Source organism: Haliotis asinina, chromosome 5, assembly GCF_037392515.1.
Source record: "Haliotis asinina isolate JCU_RB_2024 chromosome 5, JCU_Hal_asi_v2, whole genome shotgun sequence".
NCBI classification, from domain to species: domain Eukaryota; kingdom Metazoa; phylum Mollusca; class Gastropoda; order Lepetellida; family Haliotidae; genus Haliotis; species Haliotis asinina.
The window spans coordinates 43,556,312-43,579,944 of record NC_090284.1 but is presented as its reverse complement, the minus strand read 5'-3'; the positions used below and the strand labels follow the sequence as shown (position 1 = coordinate 43,579,944).

The following is a 23,633-nucleotide window of genomic DNA, read 5'->3' as shown; positions in this document are numbered from 1 at the left end:
GTGACTGAAGGAATCGCGGCAAATTTGAAGGAACTGCATTTCAAATGTAACCAAACGCAGCCCACTCGCGAAACAAGATTATTAAGATGCATGAACTCGCATGTATACCGCTCTCCCTCACCTTGCAGACTTGGTAGCTGAATCTATTTTGGATAGTGTAGACCAGGCAAACCAGTAATCACAAGCGCGAGTATGGATCTCCACAAGCATGGTTTGCTGAAGATCAGTTCTAACCTGGATATTCATGGGTAGTACTATCTGCATGTTGCGCTTCAAGAACATGCTCTAGAAGTGGAGCATTACTGACTGACGTAATAAACATTGTGCTCACACTTTTCAGTGTTCGAGGTAGCTTTTGAAAGGGTGCGTGCAGAAATGAAATTATACATATATGGTTCAAATCGTGTCAAAATTTCTATTTTTCAATATGTTGCTGTTTTAATGTATATTTTATAATGAAGCATAACAGAATCTATGAGTCCAAAACACGCACGCAATGAATGTTTGCGTTTATTTATTTATTTAGTTAGTTAGTTAGTTTTGCGTGAAACGCGAACACGGCCTTTATTATGTGGACAAGAAACTTCCTTGTGCAAAATTTGCTTCATGTAGTTCTCTTTCATAATAAAGTCGACATACTGTCTTGGAAATCATATTCGTTCTATGGACACAATATCAGCGGAAGATGAGACGAGGCATGCATAGGACGGTTTGTTGAAACGTCTCTATTCATGTGATTACATATACACCCATTTAGCATGCACACTCTCGACCCAGAAGCTGCTGACCTCGAAACACAACCGTTGAAGCATTGACACTTATTTACTCTATATAAAACCCCGTAGGTCCTAAATCCCACAATTCGGCGATTTTGATGAAACCGAATAGCCTGTAGTAAGGAGCTTCTCCTTTGCAGTTAATCGTGACAAAACGTGACAGACATATGAAGAAGTTTGATTCAAGCTTACTGATATCAGGTTTCAACACCCACTTAAACCGGCCAAAACTGTAATGACAATATTGTCATTATATCATGTTATTATCGTATCTTATACATCATGAAACTTGTGTCAGATATTATAACGACATGTGCACTTGTATTATAAATCTATAATGCCAAATACCCTTGAACAGCCCCCCCCCCCCCCCCCCCCCCAAGTAAATGAAGGAATTACAGCAAATTTGAAGGAATTGCATCTCAAATGTTAACAAACGCAGCCCACTCGCGAAACAATTGCAGCCATATATGTTGAATATCCGGGTTAGAATTGATTTTCAATATCCCATGCTTCTCGCAAGTGGCTACTAACGAGACCGGGTGGTCAGCTTCACTGACTTGGCTCATATTGTTGATCACCGGTATATCTGGTCCAGATTATTTACAGACCATCGCCATATAGATAGAGTAGTGCTGAGTGATTTACGACCGGTGATGGCCATTTTTAAATGTTATCTTTATTTTACGAGGTGTTTTCACTAAGATAGCTTTGTGGATCTGTCTTAAATTTACGATAAGTGTTACGAAGTTCTTAGTGTTACGAACGTTTTCTGGATCGGGCTCCACATTATTTACAGACCACCGCCATATAACTGGAATTTAAAAACCAAACCAACCAACCATATCTGGGTATGAGGGTGAAGTAGCAACGCTTTCTTGTCTGGTACTCTTCAAACACCAACTGTTATTCAATTGAATAAGAAACGTGTGTTATCATTGATGTGTTAATCCACGGAGTCATTTAAGACAAATGTATGGAACAGCAAACGTGCCTTCACATGCAGGTTACAGATGTATCAATAAATCTTCGCGTAATTCCTTGCATCTTTGTTTATTTAGTCTTCGAGATAACCATATCACCACCAACTCTCCAAACAATGGCGCTGATTGGATTTTATGCGAGCTTCGTTGATTTACAGCGATTACCTAATGTGGACAGCCCTATGAAAACAGACATAAATATGAGTTTGCAAGATTGTCTTGTGTCAGATGTTGATTTATCTTTTAACACAAATATGAGACTATGTATATTTTATGAAAACAATCGCACAAACATTGCTAATATATACAGTGAATACATGTCTACTCGTCTACTTTATATTCTGTATATATGTGTCCTCGAGGAAACATGGTATCGCAGCACCTATGCTATTTATAGCCTTTTATATTTATTTCGTAATTATATTTGTATCATTGTTTGACCCTCTGGGTTCACCATACGATTTCGTTTTTGTGCTCGTGACTACTGCCCCAAATGGCAAGTTATTGGTTTATGGAACGCTGGCATGGCACAAAGGGCTGTTGCAAGAGGTGTTGGTTTTCGTCCATTGGCAATCAGTCGATTGTCCAGAAAACGGCATCAAACTAGTAACGATAAGCACCGTCAGTGTTCAGGTTGATGGCGAAGGAGGATACACCCATTCTCAGAATCATACGAGTACTTCTGTCCATGTCAAGTGGCGTGTTCAAACTGAATTGCTTCAAATCGTCGTTTGTCATAACAGAACGGTCGGAAATTGTCTAAACTATACCACGTTATCCTCACTCCCAGAGCACTAACAGCATGGCTAGACTGGTGTCAGTCTTGACGTCACTGGAATTTGACGTCACGGAAGTCCAACTGGTCTGAAGATAGTGTCTCTGTTGGGCTCATCGGGGTTAATTGATGATATCTGGGTGTCTCTCACATGGCGATCAGACAAAATCTGAAAGGACATCACTGGCATCGAAGACGATATTATCGCAGCTGGCGGAAGGTACACCAGATATTGACTATGTGCTCGGTTACATAGGCTTGTGTGATTTCTTGAGGAGTCTATACCACAGTGTTGAAAATGTCCACACTTGCCTTTGTCACACAACCATAGTTGCAAAAGGAATATTTTTTTTGCAGTTTGTATCTCTGATTTCACAAGTTTTTCGTCCTTTTAGCGTTTTGATTTGCCATGTAATTATTTCTTAAAGGTCACATGCAACGCAAAGCACAACTTTGCAGATTCTTGTACCTTTCTGTATGCATTTACCGAAACAAATTATAAAAAATGCCAATTCAACTTATAAAGTTGAAAAAAACGCGATGAAAAAAAAGCCCGCGAAATCGGAGTTCAAACGTTTCACTAAATTCCCCCCAGCGCTGGGGGAAAACTGGTTCCAACAGATGTGCTGCACTGCGCCCGTGACGCATGCGCAGTGAATAGGTTCGCGGAGCTTGAAACAGTATGCATGCCCAGCGTCTGAGGTTGTGAGCAGTAGTCTAATCTTGGTTGTGTACACAAACAAGTAAATAATCTACTCGTTACGTAAAAAAAACTTGTTGATTGTGGTTAGCAGTCTCTGTCACAGAGAAAGCTCAGTGTCTGGTTTATTCACACCTATATGTCTGCCTGCCTGTCTGCTAAAGACAACATGCAATACACAGCTTCGATTATTGACCACGTGCAATTTGAACTTAACACCTATCACAGTATACGACATAAAGAAAATAAGTTGATTTATGACTCGTGCACCCGAGTCCCGTCTCTGCCACATTATGTAATTAGGCACGTGTGATACACATGACATGTTTTTATGTCTGTGGGTTGCTAACATACTACATTCATTTTTTTCGGATGACTGGATCTGACGGAAACTGGTGCAAACTCTTGTCAGTTTCAAGTCCTGCTTTGTACTTGGACGAATGACAGATTCCAGTAGTTTATCATCTCTACTGAAATGATTTTTGATTGGATCGAGCGCAAATTCGGAGAACATGTATTTTATAAATCCAACATCTCTACATTCTTCATGGATAACGACTTCTTTTAGTGTATATGATTTTGTTTGACAACAGTATATGAATCCATACTGAAACGACGCATCAAGTACACAAGAAGAAGTTTTTATCCATACAGAATCTTACTTTCTTGTGACTGGCTATCCTTCTAAAATGCCCATCAAACAGATCATCTTACTGTACACACAATCAGGGATACTCTATAACATATAGGCTCCTTGACACAATGAACCGTCAGCATATCAGCAAATGAAACAGCCAATCGGAAGCCGTCGTTACACTCGAGTGCATATCCACCCGCTATGACTGGGTTCGGTCTCCCGAGGGCTTCGTTTCGGGGGAAGTAAGCCCAAGTACAAAATATTGCACTTTTGAATCGCGATTGTACGCTTACAATTTTGTTTATTTGTTATTTTTTTAAAAGCAGCAATGTATATTATATGTCATGAATAAGTGATAAATGTGTTTTAATTATGTTTGATTTTTTGGTTGCATGTGACCTTTAAGGTTAATCTTTTCTGATCGCAAGTTTAACCGAGGTTTGGGCACTTTCCTTTACAATGATTAATGTTAACAAAATGATTAACGTGAATATTATATGGGGTGTTACCATACTTTATTCCATGTTTACAAGTCAAACAACCCTCTCACGAGGTGAACTTGAAGTGTCACTGCCAAGGAATTTGTACACCAGATCATTGAACTGTTCATTCAATCTCAAGTACAAAGCCTCCCAAATAACGACTTGTGTAGCTATCGAGCTCAGGGCGTGAAAATCTTTTTATCACGCGCTAAATAACAATTGATACACAAGCCTATAGATATCTTGTTTGCGTCGGCCCTTTATCGAATTACCTATGTATTTAATCCCCCGATTATTACGCGCACACGACACGAGATAGGAAAGTTTGCTCAGTAATGGAATAATGATTTCTTTAAAATGCCATACGTATTCTAGACAGTAAGCTATGTTTTATCGTTCGGAATAAATCTGGTGGCTTTGCGGAGCGTGTGAACAACGAGACATGTATGGGAGTAGTGATTTAGAAACGCAGGTGTTAGGGCAGTGTATTCATAGGTCGGTAATGACACACTGTCGTAAACGGTGCAGAGCGACAGAGGGCAAGAGTCTAGTTCACACTGCTCGCAGTGCCATTTCAGTTCGAACTATTTTTCACATGATCTAATGTCACTGATATGGTTGAAAGTAAAGCCAAAGAATTGTCTAGTTGAGACGACTTCCTGTCATACTGGTACATATTTCTTTTTCACAGAATACTTGGTAGCGTAGTCTCTACATCGAACGTAAGACCCAGGTTCGATCTTACAATCCAGTGATTGACACCGTGGACATTGGCACAGTGATGTGTCCCATCTTGGGACAAGCTTGAGCTGTTGAGACTCAGAGTCTACCTGGGTTCTCCAACGGTCCCAACACGGTGACCCATTTCACATACATTGATAAGGCCGGTTACCCAACTCTTATGATAAGAACGAACAATAACATTCATCCGAGATTTGAACCCACGTTCAACAGAAAATAAAAGGGAAGAGTGGTCAAAGCGGGTACAATGTGTGAAGCCTGTTTCTGGTGTGCCTCACCGCGACTGGAATGTTGCTGAAAGCGGCGTAAAACTTAACTCACTCACTCATTCAATAAAATATTTTATGATTTTACCTGCACTTTGAATTCAGCACAATCTCATTTCAGTTGAGGCGTCGTGTTAGTCTGTCTCAGTCCACAAACCCCATTATTTTGCCTACAGTCTTGGCCTTTCCGTGATGCCAAAGCCCCAAATGAAGCAAGTCTAGACTGCCTCAGCTTCAGGAACCTCAGGCCTCTCTTGGTCTCCTTTTCAGATTTAAAGGGCTGGTTTGTTACCATCAAAATTGTATATATTCAGAGACTAGACGTGGGGTTATGGGTACGGTGGAGAGATTGTAAGAGCGCTTCGTAACTATTCGCGTTCTGTGCCTTTCGACACGTTGGCATCTGTTTCTAAACTAAATATTGATTTCATAAACATTGAGCATGCCTATGTTTGCATTGAAACCAAAGTATATATTACTGAGAGAGAACCTGGATGTTTGTCTGACGTGAATTTACCACTCGTGGACTCCATTACGTTGTTATAAATACTCTTGGCATGATGCCCTCCTCCGAGTAGGAATACAGTGGAACATAAAATATACATCCAATCAAATAACTTCAATGAGTGTATAAGCACCCGTGAAATTGATACTCAGCAACCAATCTTTGCTGTAGGAGGTAACCAACAAACGGGAGAGTCGAGACTGAGTTTATCAAGACTAAACTCGTGGAATACACAGGATACTTTAGCTGGCTGTTAATAAAGTGGGATGTGAACAGGACATCATGTATACAACCTAAGAGAATGCACAGCAGTCAGAAAAAAACCCCACAAACAAACAAAGATAAAACACAAAAACACCCAAAGAAACAAAAAAAAAAAATGAAAAATGAAAGCTGGCAAGTAAATTTGTCATTAAGTGTATGAAGCATTTGTCAAAATGCACAGGCTGATCTAGAGTGGAGGTGCAGGGGTGCGCATCCCCGTTTCCCCTGTGGTTTTGAAATTTTGCTAAGTAGCCATTGAAACGTGTGAAAATGAAGTGTGTCCCCTGCTTTTTCAATTAAAAATAATTAAAAAAAGCCTCTATCTGCCCCTGGAATGGATATCACACTTTTCAAAAACAGAAATGTATTTCTTGAAACAGGTCGATTCTACAACAAACATGACTCTTTTGTATAAAATATTCCAGACTTCTTAAGTGAATTATTGTTTCCTGCATATAATGCTTGAATGTCTGGTCAACAGGCACTGGACACAGAATTGAGATATCTTTGAAGCTGTAATAAAATGTCATGGCTGAGGTCACCGCCTTCTGCTAACTTCTGCAATATCGAAATTCAATGCAATCAAACCAGTCAGTTTAGAAATGTTTCTGTCTTTCCAGTTTTAAATATGGAGTAGACCCGTGAAGGTTCAGGGTAGAATAGGCCTTCTGCAACCCATGCTTGCCATAAAGGACGACTATGCTTGTCGTTAGAGGCGACTAATGGGATCGGGTGGTCAGACTCGCTTACTTGGATGACATGTCATGGGTTCCCAAGTGCGCATGTTGTTGATCACTGGATTGTCTGGCCCAGACTTGATTATGTACAGACTGCTCCCATACAGCTGGAATATTGCTGAATGCGGTGTAAAGCTAAAGTCACTCACTCACTGTTCACAATCAGATTGCTAAGTAACACAATATATCCGTTATCCTACCACACTGTTCACTATCACACCACTAGGTATCTCACAAATCTGTTCACATTGCAAGTAAATAAATGTACTGGTTGTCACTCACCAAACTGTTTACTATCACTCCAAATATACCAGTGAACTTATTAACCGTTCACATCGCTAGGTAGCCAGATATACTGTTTACTTCACCTCTGTTCACAAATCACACAACTTGGTAATCAAATGTACTGTTTTCCTCATTACTGTTCACAATCATAGCACTGGGTAATAAAATCTACTGGCTATCTCATCAAACATACTGGTTATCTCACTAACTGTTCACTATCGCATCATATGATACCCAGATATACGGTTTACCTCACTACTGTTCACAACTGCATAGCTAGGTAACCAAACATACTGCTCACCTCATTACTACTCACAATCACACAGCTTGATGACCAAACATGCTGTTTACCTTACTACTGTTCACAATCATAGCTAGGTAACTAAACATACTGTTTACCTAACAACTCTTCACAATCACATAGCTGGGTAATCAAATGTAATGCTTACCTCAATACTGTTCACATTCACATTGCTAGGTCCCTTCAAACATGAATACAGACAACAAAAACATTATTTCAATCCCATTTTTTATTAATTTCTCATATAAAACTGTTACTCCCTGATTGATGTAGTTTGAAGAGGAGACTCATCAGTTGGAGCAATAAGTGAACTATATCAAAATACATACATACAGACACACACACGCACACATACATCACCCCCAACACAGGAGTGCCATCACTGCAGAGGCTGTCCAGGATTGGGCGTGTCGCTTGCATGGGAATAACAAAATAATAAAATACACTGATATGTTGCCAAAATTATCAGACAGCAAGCTCATAGTAGTAGGTCTTGGTAAGACAATTTACAATCACCGATATCCTTGCGATCAAACATTTGAAATTGAGATAACAGAATCCATCATGTAACATTTTCATGAAATTACGAATTTCTTACTTATCTTTCTCAACAGTTAATGTGAGAATTTGTGGCTTAACAAATCTTTAAGAAACATGGATTCTGGTACCGGGTCTCTGTGAGCTTGTTGCCATTCTCCCAAACCAAAGCTAAAATGTTGAGCGAAGACTAAAACACGTAAGTGTGAGAATGAACACAATATTAAGTAAATTATAAACAAAATAAATAGAAGTGATGTTGAGAGCCATTACATACACAAATACCTTAAAGCCATTGTAGATGCAAATTGAGGAAATGATCAAAGTCATTGTATTAAAAGAAAACTGAAAATATGTAAGTAGTACTCACTTGTTTCTCATACATGACAATTTGTTTGCCTTGTAATAATATTAGAATTGAGCAGTTCATAATCTGATAATAAATTTAACATTTGAAAACAGGAACTTAATCAAATCATGAACATGAAGTCATGAAAAAAGAAGCAAACTTGATTTTTTTTCAAAACTTAAATGAGGTATGTGTAAATAGATAAATAATAAATAAATAACAAACATATCAATATAAGCTTGGTGTTTTCTTCTGTGTGTCTACAGTCAATAAAGTAACTATCACAAGTAAGCTATGTGTAACACAACAGTTGTCTCCCCTTGAACCATCCCAGGAACATCATTCGTTCTCAAGACCCTTTTACCTGATGTAAGCAAATCAAATTTTGTGGAATATCGGTCATGCATAGATTTTTCTTAATGAGTTTTCGTCATCATTCTTATTGAATCAAAGGTTATAAAAATCTATGTAACAAGAGCTGAGCAATTGTTAAGGAAGAAATCATTTTAATTATAACAAACACAACTTTGTAATGAATTGAAGAAAAAACATGACACAGATCTCTTGTCTCTCAAACTTTATATTTTCTTTGTAGGTATCTTCTAAAGGGATACTTTTTCAGGAATAAAAATTACTAAAATTCCTTTCTAATGACAGTCAGTTCTGCAACATGCTGAAAAGGGATACTTTTTATCCATGACCTTATTCTTTTGTATCCATGACAATGTAAAGAGTGCCATGTAAAGTCTCTGGAATGCACTCAGCACTAACTGCTAAATGTATGTTCATCTTAAACTTGAGTTCTTTGAGAGACTTGCCGCAAACAACCATAGGGGAGACAACCCACTTTTCATTCAATAATTTAAAAACAATATTGCACTCGTAAACATATCACATGGTGTCTTCAAGGCTTAAAAAGTGGTGTAAAAGTAAAAACATTGAAATAAAAGGTCCACTATTTATATTTCTATACATTAACCATAAAGTTCTTCAAGACAGATCGAGGGGGGAAAAACATACATATTTTTAATTTTGTAAAATACCAAAACCCTTACCATAACATCATGATCATTGATCACCCCATTACCATTTTAAAATAAAAAGATATCTTAATGGAAATGGGAGACAGTGGACATTTTACTTCCATTTGTAAAGTCAACATGTGAACAGTAAATAATGGTCAGATGAACAAACAATAAACAGGTATCCTAGTGCATTGGAACATTGACTTAAATGATAAAATAGTGGGCATTTATTCAGTTTATTTAGTGGAAAAATCCCCAAACCAGCCTTTGTACTTTGGTACCATAAATAACGTGTATATATATATATATATAATGTATAATGTAAAACGTATCTTTCATCTACCATCAACAACTATTTCTTATTTCTTTTAAGTATATACATACAATTTTTTAATAACTTAAATCTGTTAAGCAGCCTGTAATTTCAATCAACTACAAATTTAATCACTTCAATAATTAATGCAAAAAGATAATTTGGATTCCCCAAAAGAAAAACATCTACAGACACTTCCTTGTGCCTCCATACAGTCTGTAAAGAATATATGAGGTTGGATCTTACGAAATTTTACACAGAAGTTGAAACATTACTCATAGTAAATGAGAGAGTATGGTTTTACGCTGCTTTAAGCAATAGTCGAGCAATATCATGGCAGGGACACCAGAAATAGGCTTCACACATTGTGCCCAATGTGGGAAATCGAACCCGGGTCTTTGTTGTGATGAGCGGATGCTTTAACCACGGCTACCCCACTGCCCTTAAACATTACTTCTATATACTGCAGACCATACCATTAGTACCAAGTCAATGTAACATTTATAACAACTTGAAATATATATAATATCATTTTCCATTCTTGCATTTAACAGACTAGGCATTCCTGTTTGAATATTTCAACTAAAAGAATCTTTAAAAAGGAAATATTTTGTGAAACTGAGCTTCATTTTATAAAGTGTAAAAAAGCTCTGTCTGTACTATCTGTCTACAGTGTGTTTAAAAAGCTCATTTGTACACACAATACAACAACGTAGACAAAGTAGAAATTTACAAATGCATATTAAACTCTGCAAGGCAAAAAGGTGATAGGAAATTGTTTACAGTTTGAAACCAGAGCCTACCCAAAATAGAGTCTCGTACAGCAAGATGAAATACTTTTATCATATTTTTCTGACCACTGTGAATAAGTCATCAAAACTGTTTGTGAAGAGTTACAATCCTCTCACAACCTTGATTAATTAATCCCCAAGGAACATTTCTGAATAATTACTTCCTACTTGAGATATTACCTGAAGTGTAATGTAACAGATATACCACCCCACATGTAATAAAGATATTTGTATCTTTCCACAGATATATCAAACACATTCACAGAATATGGTAAATGGATATCCAAATATATTTATCATATTTCATTATTTCTGACAATTGTTGAGTAGCATGAATGGTGTAAGTTACTTAGACTTTTGAAACATACATTACAAAATAGGTCATCAGTTACTTCTTGTACAATTTATAAAGTCTTTGAATGTCTGACTATTATTTGTTTGACCTTATTTTAAGGTATCTCCCTGGTTTCTCTGTGAGTGCTTGAGAGTGATTAATGAGACAGTGTTCAAGCTAAATAAAACCACATATAACATATATTAAAGTAATACAGAATCTTCGGAAAAATTAGAAAGCGAAGCCTTACTAATTTTCTGACAAAATTGATTTTCTGACAATATACCTCTTGCATATTTTCTATTTTCATACCACAATAAGATCAGTCCAGTGCATATAGTTAATTTAAGAGTGAAAAATTTGTTTTAAGGATAATTAGAATTTAGAATATCAACATTTATTTTCATCTGAATTTAGGAAATACTACCATAAATCAGCTGAAACAAAACATTTTATCCATACCTGCTGGATAATTCTTCAAACACAAACTGAATGTGTTCTTATCATGAAGTCTTACCACAGAACAAGTTTGTAAAGTACACTTAGGCAACTGATTAATTTTTTAACAGTCTTACTTGAATCAATTAGGGGCTTGTAATACTATCAGAAAATTGTGTTTTTCACAGAGTCTTATCACTGAATCTTCATCAATTTCTTAAGAATTCCTTCCACTAACGTAATTACTTTCAAACTGTCCCAATGGTGTATAAATTTTTCACATGGTTTAACAACCATATGCATTTTCTTTCCAGTACTAAACTGGATACGTAACAGTAGTTTAAGGCAGTGCTATCCCTGGTCTAGTTTCCAATGTAGCCCTACAGCAAGCTAGTTTTTATGTAACCCAGCAATGAACCCGTATTCCTTGTAGACCTACCCTCAACCAGTTTTCTATATAGCCCTACCCTTAATCACTTTTCTATGTAGGCCTACAATGAACCAGTTTTCAAAGTAGCCCTCCAATGAACCAGTTTTCAAAGTAGCCCTCCAATGAACCAGTTTTCAAAGTAGCCCTAAAATGAACCTGAATTGTATATAGCCTTCCAATGAACCAGTTTTCTACGTGACCTTACAATCAACCAGTTTCCTATGTAGCCCTACAATGAACCAGTTTTCTATGTAGCCCTACAATGAACCAGTTTCCTATGTAACCATGCAATGAACCAGTTTGCAATGTAGCCCTACAATGAATCAGATTTCCCCGTAGCCCTACAATGAACCTGTTTTCTGTGTAGCCCTACAACAGAATAGGATTCTCTATCTCCACCTGGACCGCAAAATTAATGATTTTTCCAAGACCACTACATCAATATAAAATAGTCATACCTCAAAATCAGCTGTTTCTATCGTAAACCTACCAGATAACAATGTACATGTAGTCACTTTCTATCACAGATAAATGATAAACATGGTAACCATACCTATAAGAACTGTTTTCAGTTGTTGTGTTTTGAAGAATTCATCCAGCAGGTGAAGTAAACAAAACCATTGTCAGTGTCTAGGAAAACAGAACTGGGTAAGCTTGCACATAAACAAGCCACGATGCAAGAAACTACAGACATCAGTGCCAGTCATTCTCTTTGTGTACTGAACAACAGTATTTACATCTGCAGTTTGCTGGAGAATCTGATCATATAAAAGAATGCAATAATATAATGTAAGTTTTGGTGGTAGTAAGATCTGAAGTTTGTGCAAACACCAGTGCTGGCACAATTTAGGCATTAAATTAACTGGTAACAGTATTAAAGAATTCACAAAAGCTCAAAAAACTTGACGTGCATCAAGAGTCAATGAAATGTGAGAGAATGACCGGGAGTAACAATGGCCGATGAGAATGAAACTGACGTGCATAATGTCGTCTATATACATATGTTACAATTATGGTTAATATACATCAAGTGTAAAAATAATCTGTTCATCAGTGTGGGCGAAATAAATACCAAGAAGTCATACTGGTAAATTTTTCTGACGATTTTCGTCCTATTTCCGAGGTGACTCATCACATATACAATGTCCAAATGTACATTGATTTTGGACAAAAATTTGTATTAACGTTTATGTCCTAGAAAGAAAAGGACATGGTGCGAAGAAACCATATTTTTACACTGACAAATTTCGACTGAATTTATTTCTCATAATGATTGAAATATCAGTTTGTTGTGAAGGCGCTATGGTGAAACTGATCCACGGAAATGTCTCATAAATCTTTACCAAATATTGGAAAAAATATTCAAAATATCTTTCCCAAATATAGTTCAATTTCAGGTGAAAATCAGAAAAATCATCCAGTATCATATAAATATGAATCTTACAAAAACCTCATTTTGTGGTTTTGGCAGAATTGCTCACATTTATGTACATCATAACAAGTTGCTGTTATTAGATGCATTTCTAATGAGAACACTGCAGACTTGTTCAAAACAGTTGTCAATAACTGACATCTAAGAGTCAATTTCACATTGACGATCACTTGGTCATAAACTTAATTATCAACCTGTGAATCATAATTCATAAACCAACTGAGCTTCAGTACCTATTTTTTTAAACATCTTAAATACAAAGTGAGTGGTTGAATCGGGTTCACATCCATCTTAAATAACTTTCACTTTTATCACAGCAAGTCAGCCTAATAAAGGCATAAAGCCGTAGGTCATAGGTCACAAGAGCTTTGGTAAAATCCAAAACACTGGATGCAGCTGAAGAACCATGGGCCATAATCAGGGTGAATTTGGGATTCAAACCTGACCAGTGGATCCAGGCACAGCCAAGTGCTGCAACTCTTGGATTACAAAGACATGGTGAAATACAACTGAAGTGTTTTTAACAAGTCTGCCATCAATCACATCAGTAATCAGTTGCAAATGTGTGTGCGAATATTGGGAAACAGCTGAAAGACATGTCGTGATTGTAACCACACTTAATTTATTTTTCTTGTACATTGTTAACTTCACTGGCATCAATCAGGGTTATACATGACACATACGATTGTCCATTTCACATCAGAACCGATGCAGCATCCACATCCAAGATATTAAACATTTAAAAAAAAAAAAAAAATCACACTGTTTGTACAAGGACAATCATACAACCTTGAACCGGAATCAAAGAATCATTTTCATAACTGTCAAATGAAAATTTCACGCTGCTCTCTCCACGACCTGGTTTCAGAGTTAATCTCCATCGTTTTGAAAGAATGTACATATCTTCATAAACATAATGCCATGTGTAATTCAAATTCACACATAATTCACTCACTAAAACTGGCACACAAAAAACACAAGTTGGAGTTGACATTCGTCAAACATATTCATGATGTTCATAGCTTCCGCTCTGCTCGCACATTTCAGGTTCATTACTATGTGACCTGTCGTCCACATGGTCATGTGACACCGAGGACAGGTCAGGAGTGTCAACAGTGGCGCCATCTAGCATGATCCTCGGAACGCATAACAATGTTTCAGTACATTGAGACATGGAAGGCTCGTTGGGTGGACTGAGAGAACCCTCCCCCAGTTCGAAACTGGAATTATCAATACCTGGCTGGCAAGTTGTCAAATCAGGCATCTGTATATGGACCCCTGATAATGAGGTGACACCCACCAGTGGGTCCTCCTCTGTCTTAAAATTGGAATGGCAACCGATCTGCTCACTGTCAGTCAATGGCGAGTCTTTTTCAGAGTCTGGGACTAAATTTGAACTTGAATTCGATGAATCAAATGGATAACTGTCTTCTTGGCATTCAGATGCATAGGAACACGAGTTCAATGAAGTCAATGTTGGTCTGACATCATCATCGTCGTCGTCATCTCCTGTAATTTTCATCACCTCCTCATCACAAGCAGCTTCCAATTCTGCCCAATCGTTGATTAAAGAATCATCCAAGTCAGAACCAGTTTCCCCACTACTCTGTTGCGTTTTCATTTCATCCTTAGAATGTGTGATATTTGTGTCCGATGTTTTTGTTGTTGAGGTCCGTACTAACGGACTTGCCACAGTGTCAGTCCCTGTTGTGTCGGAGCTTGATACCGCCCGGTGGAGATACTTGTCCCTGAAACGACTGTACTTGGCACCACTACTTCTGCTTCTCAGCATGTGTTTTTTCAACAAACGATGTTTCGGGGAATCAAACTCTGGCTCGGGGCACTGCTGCAGAGACTCCTGCTTCACAGGTAAAGTTGGGTGAGACTGGGAGAAGCCCTTGGGCTGGGCTTTCTTCACCTCATCCTCAAATGTCTGCCAGACAGAGGGAACACTACCGTGTAGCTGATTCCCTGAACCAATGTCCACACTGTACTGCTTAACAAGTGGACGTCTGCCTTGCCGGGAAGATGTGGCAGGATTCCTCCCATCAGACAGCAACCTCCTGTCCATCCTTGACACAGGAGGACTTGGGATCTTTGCCCTCATCATCGGCGGTGACTCCATCTTGTCCAGGATGGATCGGTTACTTGGGGAACAGGGATGTACAATGATTGGTGCTGGGACCGTTCCAACCTGGTGCTCCATGCTCACTACTGTGATGGCAATTTTGGCAGGGGACAAATTGTGGGCTGAAGAAAACCAAACAGTAGATAATTAATCGCAAATCACAACATTCTTCTCAGGTTCTGATTCAGCATGATTAACCCAATAACAAGGGACTAATCTTATGCTTTGAGAGTTAAAATTGGCAGTTTAGCTAAGGTGAAATTAGTCATAAGTACAAGTATTTCAATAACAATTTTGATTTCAATATCCATAGAAGATTTATAATCATTATATCATGCAATGAAGATGTTGAGTTTCACAATATCAACTTACCACCTAAAGTAAAATCACTATGCTCATCCATTTTTCCTGTGAGTAACTTCCCCCAATCCAACCCCAACAATGATATTTCTTTCGCAGACACACCTCAACACTGTTAGCTACATAACATTCGATCAGTCTCCTACAAGATATATGCTTATAATGAACACTAAAAAATACACACTTGAGTAGGCTACATAAGCAACGAAGCTGTGTACCCTACATACCACCAACAAAATCATTAACATCAAAAGAACACTCCAACCAAATGAATGCTATACTTACGTTAAAATCAGATTCCAAGTAATTTTTCAACCTAAACTGAACACAATCTGCTTAGTGTCTGGGCATTGTGGACAAGGGTGAGATTACCCTTGGGAGTAAACATGCCTGACGTTATGTCATCCTCATGGGCATGTTTAGGCCAATACCTGGCTAGGAGTTCCCTGACATAGACCTGCATGCAATATTGAGTGTAAGATATTGATTAATTGATGAGAGCTGGAACAATGACCTTGAGAGCAATAAGACAGGCCCCATTTACGAAAAACAAAGTTTAGAGAGCCTTCAACAGGATCGTTACACCATGGACACCATTATAGACTTAGAATTTGTTTGCTGGAGCTATGGTGTCAGCACCTAGCAACTGTCTTGAGAACTAGGATACCAAACATACAATGCACTCTCTCATGACAGTCTGAAGTGGGTATCAAATATTTATTATGTAAATATGTCTATGGATTGGTACCTCAGTACAATGCAGCAGAAAAATGGCAGTGTGGATTAAACACTTTTCTCCATGAGTATGACCTTTTTCTTGCAATATACAGTGTACAATTTAGGAAGACTGCAAATTTTCATATTCAAGTAAACATTAATTTTGTATGAAATTATCTTGCTATATTCACAGTATGTGTAGCATCAACATGTGAGCAGTTCATTAGAAGAATACTACAGTCATATCTGATACCTGCACTAAATTAACATTTTTACATTTAGTGGCCACATACATTAGGACTTTTTAGGACCATTTTGTCATTAATTTTATGCTGCTTACCTAAGTGACAAATTTTCATGCTAGAATTTTAGAAAAACATGCTGGAATCATTAAAAGGAATTATAAACATGTTTAAAACAATAAATCCATATTTGTTTCTAAAATCAACCATTCTATTCCACCAGCAAGTTGGTGTAGTGGGTGGGTGCTAAATGAAGCAGTTATCGCAACAAAAACATACCTCACTCTCCTGTCAATGTCTCTAATAAGACAGTTCACTATTGCTTTTACCATAATTCACAAAAAAAGTAACAACAAAAATCCAACTCAAATAACATTTTTGTAAATCTGTATCATTGCATCATTGAAAATTTAGTGGATTGAACTTACAGTAAGTTTGTTTTAGCTTGTATGGAGTTTGTTTGACTAAACAATGCCTTTAGGAAAATGTTCCATTCAACATTTGTATATTATATAGGCGACAGCTGGTGACATTACACCAATAAGGAGCGTTACCATCAAAGCCATGCATTACCTTACAATCAGATTATGTCAATGACCTTCACACTGCAATATCTATATGGACCAGTAGTCTCAGAGATTAGTCATAATCTTTAAGTAATCTATTATGTAATGTCAAAGTTTCAATATTAAACATGCGTGTACCTGTCCTCAAAACCTCACACGTTACAAACACATGCATCACCTTGACCTTTTATGGGCGTCGAATGAGTGAGTGAGTGAGTTTGGTTTTATGCCGCTTTAAGCAATCTCGTGGAATGAATGAGAAAAACAAATGTTCTACTTTTTAAAATCAGAGTTGCTTTAATTTATGATTTTAGGTAGTGGGTACTTGCAGCGACCTTGCTGAACAATAAGTGAGTGAATTTAGTTTTATGGTGCTTTTGCAACATTCCAGCAATATCATGGCAGGGGACACCAGAAGTGGGCTTCACATTTGCTGAACAACACTGTTATTGGATGTTGAAGTAGATGTTTGTTGCATAGTTTTCTCTTCTATAAAGTGGAGGTGGGGTAGCCTCAAAGCATTCGGTCATTATGGCAAAGACACGAGTACATTGTCCCCACATGGGTACAATGTGTGATGCCCATTTCTGGCGTACCCAAAATGATACTGCTGAAACCAGCTTAAAAATAGAACTCTCTCACTCTCTTGTATAACATCGGCTGTTTTTGTGATTGTTTTGTTCAAACTATCAACTGTCATATGCACTAACGATGGTGTGGGAACATAGTACATACAACCCTGTGAAATATTGACGACAGGATGTACGTTTCACTGATCATGAAATATACAATATCTATCATATGCAACCAGTAGATACATACAAAACTTTAAATAGGGCTGTGTACATTTCTGAAATATATTATCAAATTGTTGCATGGATCATAAACAGCTGTTTTATGAACCTTGCACCAAGCAGTTATACAATGTGCAATATGTTTGGATGTAAACATACCTATGAGAATATGAAGACAGGTTGTGTGAGTGCAAAAGGATGAATTCAGAGTGAACATGTTTCATGGTGAGGGAGAGCTACAAACCTGTGCTATGACACTGTTCAATATGTTTACGTGGTAAAGTCACAAACTCATAGATATGGTTATGTTAAGTAAAGCTATTGCATGAGATATACAATCATGGCCTCCTTTCACAAAACTCTTTGTAAGCCTAAGGTCTCATAACTTTTCTCATAGCATTCTTAATTCCTATGTTACATTATAGGAGGTATGAATGTTACGAGACGTTAGTCTTACGAGAACTCTGTGAAATGGTGCCTTGGGGCCCGTTTCACAAAACTCTCGTAAGCCTATGATCTCGTAACATTTCTCATAGCATATGCACCTGGTATACTGCAACACAGGAGGTGCAAATGCTACAAGAAAAGTTATGAGATCTTTAGCTTACGAGAGTTTTGTGAAATGGGCCCCTGGTATCTAAGTTTTACTTGCATGGCTGACGTTGACAAGTTGATGACAAATACTCAGGCTCTACACCATTTTGGGCATCTTTTCATTCAATAGGGATAACAAATTTGCTTTGTTCTCTCTCTAACATAAATGGACAAATTAATCATCCAAATATTTACAGAAATGTTATACCCTATGTTGTGTGAACCCTAATTTTTAAGATGCTTTGTTGAAAGATCAAAGGCACAGACAGTACTTTATCAGGTACTCTTTTTGAATTATGTCCCCATGTACTGACGTCACTATGCTATTCTAGCCTGCCCCCTTGTAATCAAATGATGTATCCTTGATAATCTGTCGAAATTCACGTCAGTCGTCACTGCCTCATACAGTCTCCCACAGGATAGCTAACTCCATAGCACCTTGTGTCAGGGTTTACAGTTAGTTCAGTCAGATAACATCACTAGTGGAATGAATAAGTACATCGACATGATAATATAATGTCCTAAAATACAATTCTGCACGAATATATATCGGTAAAGGTTATATGTCACAGCCTGACTGTTATGATCGTGTGGGGTGCAGAAGGGAGAAAGTGAAAGGGCGGTAACCCAACACAGTGAGTTATTGTACTTTGCTTCAGGGAGCAAAAGGATTCAAGTTTCCATGTACTGATTGAAGAAAAGGGGCGATAAGCACATAGCAGAATGAGGAATCATACATCAACCATTTCCATAAAAAAATGCTTCAGTTCGACCTGATTCAACAACGACAAAATTTATTAACTATAGGCCTATGTCCACAGTCCCACAATGCATTTCAGACATGTCACATGACCAGCCAGTTTGATCTGGATGTACATGTACTGATGTTGGAAGTAAAGATGAGATGTTCATATTGTCGAGTGTGGTTTATGACAGTTACGAATAGCGATAAAATAAAGAGAGCATGTGTAACCTGAGGCTAAATCATCATGAAACTTCTACCATGTGCTGTATTAGTAATATTGGGTGGGGGAAGACACATCAACAGAACACCATGTCAGTTAGCTCGGAATGAGGATTGTAAATTTATGCCACTAGCAACATTGTTTATTTGTTTGTGCTTTAGATTAATCATCAGTATATAGTAAATATGGCATTTTAGAAAAGAAAGTTTGCTCCATGTAAGTGTCTTTATGCTACAATAGTAAATATTACAGGGCGAGATCGTACTCTATTTCTCTATACTTGACTAAAGGCTTCAAATGATGTTTACTTGGAGGACTGGAAGAGGAACGTGACTTGGGAAAGAAGGTTTATCAGCCTGACTATTCATCAACCATGCATATCATCACACTAACACCACACGTTCTCCTTCACGTACATAATGGAGAAATACATGTAAAATGTGCTGCAAACTTAGAAGTAAATCCTTATTACACCAATGTTTGGGAATGTTGCCACGGAGTCTTCGGACTAGTCTTTGGATTCCTGTTGAGATCAACTGTGATGTAGTTTCTTCACAATAACATACAACATAAACAAAACATCTGCCGGCAATAAACCTTCCCTTAACTTCACAATACGACGTACTGTGGTACACTTTTTGCAAACCAGTTTATTTGATACAATTGGTAATTTTCACTATGTAGTCAAAACTACCAAGGCTGTGTAAAAAAAGAAAAATGTTTCTTGGGCACATTTTTTTTAAAAGTGACAAGAATGGTAGGACTTTTTAAAAACATTTTTCATAGAAATTTATATTTTTTTTCTCCCAGAAATACAGCTTGGAAAGTTTAGCACCTGTTAATGAGTTGTTGATTCTGGCACCCTTGTTCTTACAGACACTCATTCTTCTAGTGGACAAATGGATGATTGGGATGTGGCAAAAACAAAATTATTTTTCTTAAATGGCAGGAGAAAATTGTTATGATGCACCAATACCTCAGAAACATTTCACTTATTTGTCCAAAAAACATTTGTATTTCCTTACTACAATTATATCTTAATAGTTTTGAGAATGTTTATTTCATTTGTAAAATTGCATTGGAAACTGCATTACGAAAATTTTGCAATACCGAACCAAAGAAATTACAGCCAATTCTATAAACATCTATTTTCAAAACAAATATTATTTGTTTCACTTTATATGTTGATAATGTTTACATTAATTAAAGGAACATCAACAGCAGATTAAATATCTACACTATCCTGCTGGCGTAAGTGTTAATTACGCTTTTCATTGCAAAAATCTGTATTTCCAACATGAACAAAACAGGATTTAACAGTAAAACATGGTTTCTGTGTTGGATCATTGATACTTTCAGCCAGAGCAGAAGCTGGAGAAAGGTAAAATGGTTTTAAAAATGATATCATCCTCACAATATTTAGTTATATTTTGTAACTGAATACATGTCTGAAGACAAAGGGAAGTAACTTGTGTATCAAGGGCTGGGACAGACCCCCATACTAATTATACATGGAATCAGCTATGAAACTTTGATCCATCAAAAGTAAATAACAAATTTGCTATTGTATTAGTGTTGATGATGATTTAAATAAATAATAATAACAGAGTAATCACAACACATGTCAAAGGAGAAAAAATGTAAAAAAAAATTACCCCCCACCCCCACCCTGCAGGATCCAATAAATAAGACAGCTGCTTCAATTTCTGAATTGTAATCACATTTTTAATAGTAAAACCGAGTAGTGGAAACTACATACTGTCATCTTCTGTCTGTGACTGTTCTTCACTAGGTGGCCGCACACTGAAGGTGAAACTCGGCGCCACTGTGACAGAAGGGTTGTCATCTGGGATCTTCACTGTCAGACCTTCAACTTCAACCTGGGGCTGTGCTTCTGGGGACTGCTGAAGATTAAAACAGCATTCAATCAGTGTGAGTGATCAAAGGTTTACGGCTTTGGATTTGAAGGCTATATTAAACATAATTTCCTTTTCTGTCTGATATGGTTAATAGAATCCTTGATCAATATGTGGGCATTTCTTCATGAACCCTTTGTATTGAAGACTGGTGGTATCTAACTGTATCAACTGCGATGGCTATAACTAATATGGTTTAATCTTTGCTTCAAGTTTTGGATGGGTTAGAGCAAAATTTCCAGATATATTTCAGATAATCAGAGTAAGCGAATGAGTTGGCTGCTTTTAGTGATATTCCAGTAATATCACAGTTGGGGGGACACAAGAAATAGGCTTAACACATTGTAGCCATATGAGGAATGAAACTCGGGTCTTTGTCATGATGAGTGAACCCTTGAACCACAAGGCTACTCAACCACTCTTTAATCAGACAGAGCTAGTAGGATCACCTGAGTGAGATGTCAGACTGTGATATGGCTTCGAGGATGTCTCCAGTTTCTGACAGAAGTTGACATAGCAGGTGACCAAAGTAACATGTCAGGATCCACCTGAAGCAAGTTCTCTTCTGCAGTATACTCTATAGAATATTCCTGATGGACTATTCAGAAAGACTATTCCTGATGGACTATTCAGAGAACTGAGAGAGCTTTGAACAATATTTCAGTTATATCACAGAATTGATGGAGTGAGTGAAAGAATGATTGAGAATGGTGGGGACACCAATAAATGGGTTTCACACATTGTGCCCATGTTGGGAATTGAACCCATGACTTCATTGTTACAACATTGTACACATGTTTGGATTTGAACCCTGATCTTTGGCAAGACAAGCCAATGCTTTACCTAATAGACTACCCCCACCACTCCCTTAAACTGGAAGGAAAGCATGAACTGCTACAGGTCTTAGGTGTATACGAGTTTGGGGAAGTCTACAAGAATGTGCATAAAGCTGACAAACCAAAGGAAATCATGGTTCATCTGGAATTCAATCCCATCATAATAACTGTCTGATTAACTGCAGCTACAGAGGCCACTGAATAACTGATAAACAATTAACATCAACAGATTCTCTTTACTGATGCATGCAAACATTCATGATCCCATTCTCTACACATGCATGTCCAGAAACTGATGACCTTTTATTTTCTACATGTGCAGACATGGAAACTTTGTGATAAGGACTGGTGCCCAGCTGTCTTTGAGCTGTGACATCTTTACATTTGCATGGAGACAAGTATGGTGGTTGGGCAGATATATTTACCAATACAAATTAGAATTCTTTTATGTACATCTTATTGTAATGTTTTCATTAATTGACCTTAGACGTTGCAAAGATATTTCTTTTCCATGAATGTTTAAATGTGATGCCATGATTGTCACACCTGATTGCTTTCCTCTGAGCTTTTTTCTGAGCTTTTCTTGTCACCATTGATCTCATCCTCCAGCTTCTGATCCGAGACTCCACCATCATTGATGGCAGCAACATCGTCATCTTCTTCTGTGTAGTTGCGATGTGATTCCTGCAAATCAATGTGCTCATTTCACATTACCTCCCCTTTAGTCACTAGAAAGTATGGCAATGTATGCCATGTCTGACTAGACAATAGCTATAGATCACTGCCTCTGCAGAGACATCTTTTGACAGGACATACGTGTGATGGTATATTATAATTAGATAAAGACTAGAGATGCATGTATAGTTAATAATGTAGTAGGTCAGTTTTGAAACATTATGAAACATTTTTTTAGATATAAATAATACATAAAAGACCTTCTATGGACATAGATTTTACTTATCAAGCATACACATTTTCACAATTTGAGTAATATTTTTGGTTGATCTGAATCTAAATCCGGGAAGCCAACTATTGACATGGTCTGACTGGAGCTATTTACAGCAATAGATCAACTAGAACAATCACATTATGTTAGGTCAAAGATGTACTAATCTAAGGAGCTGAAGTAACATCTGGCAATATATTAGCCTGTTTATGGAGAACAGGCCAAAATGTCAAAGGTCATATATAATAACAAACTGGCAAAAAACATCGTCCACGATCAGGGGAATTCAGATTAGAAAACCTTATAAAAAAAATATGAAATGTAGAAAAGGATCACGAACCAACAACCAATAGAAATATTCCTTTTTGTTTATTTATAGTTCAAGAAAAGAGTGAGTGAGTGAACCAGGTTGAATGCAGCTTTAAACAGTATTAAAGTTATATCACATCTTGTCAGTTGACTTTTTTA

General features: G+C 37.4%; 1 protein-coding gene across 1 annotated transcript in view; it reads right to left on the bottom strand.

Moving 5' to 3' along the window:
• Positions 1–7,666: 7,666 nt before the first annotated feature.
• Positions 7,667–23,633, bottom strand: part of LOC137284549 (voltage-dependent T-type calcium channel subunit alpha-1G-like) — a 191,898-nt gene continuing 175,931 nt past the window's right edge. The window contains exons 37-39 of the mRNA XM_067816393.1: positions 22,766–22,903; positions 21,227–21,371; positions 7,667–15,351 (exon numbers count right to left, since the gene is read on the bottom strand). Coding sequence (XP_067672494.1) covers positions 14,099–15,351; positions 21,227–21,371; positions 22,766–22,903 — 1,536 coding nt within the window. The 3' untranslated portion in view covers positions 7,667–14,098. The remainder of the gene's footprint in view (positions 15,352–21,226; positions 21,372–22,765; positions 22,904–23,633) is intronic.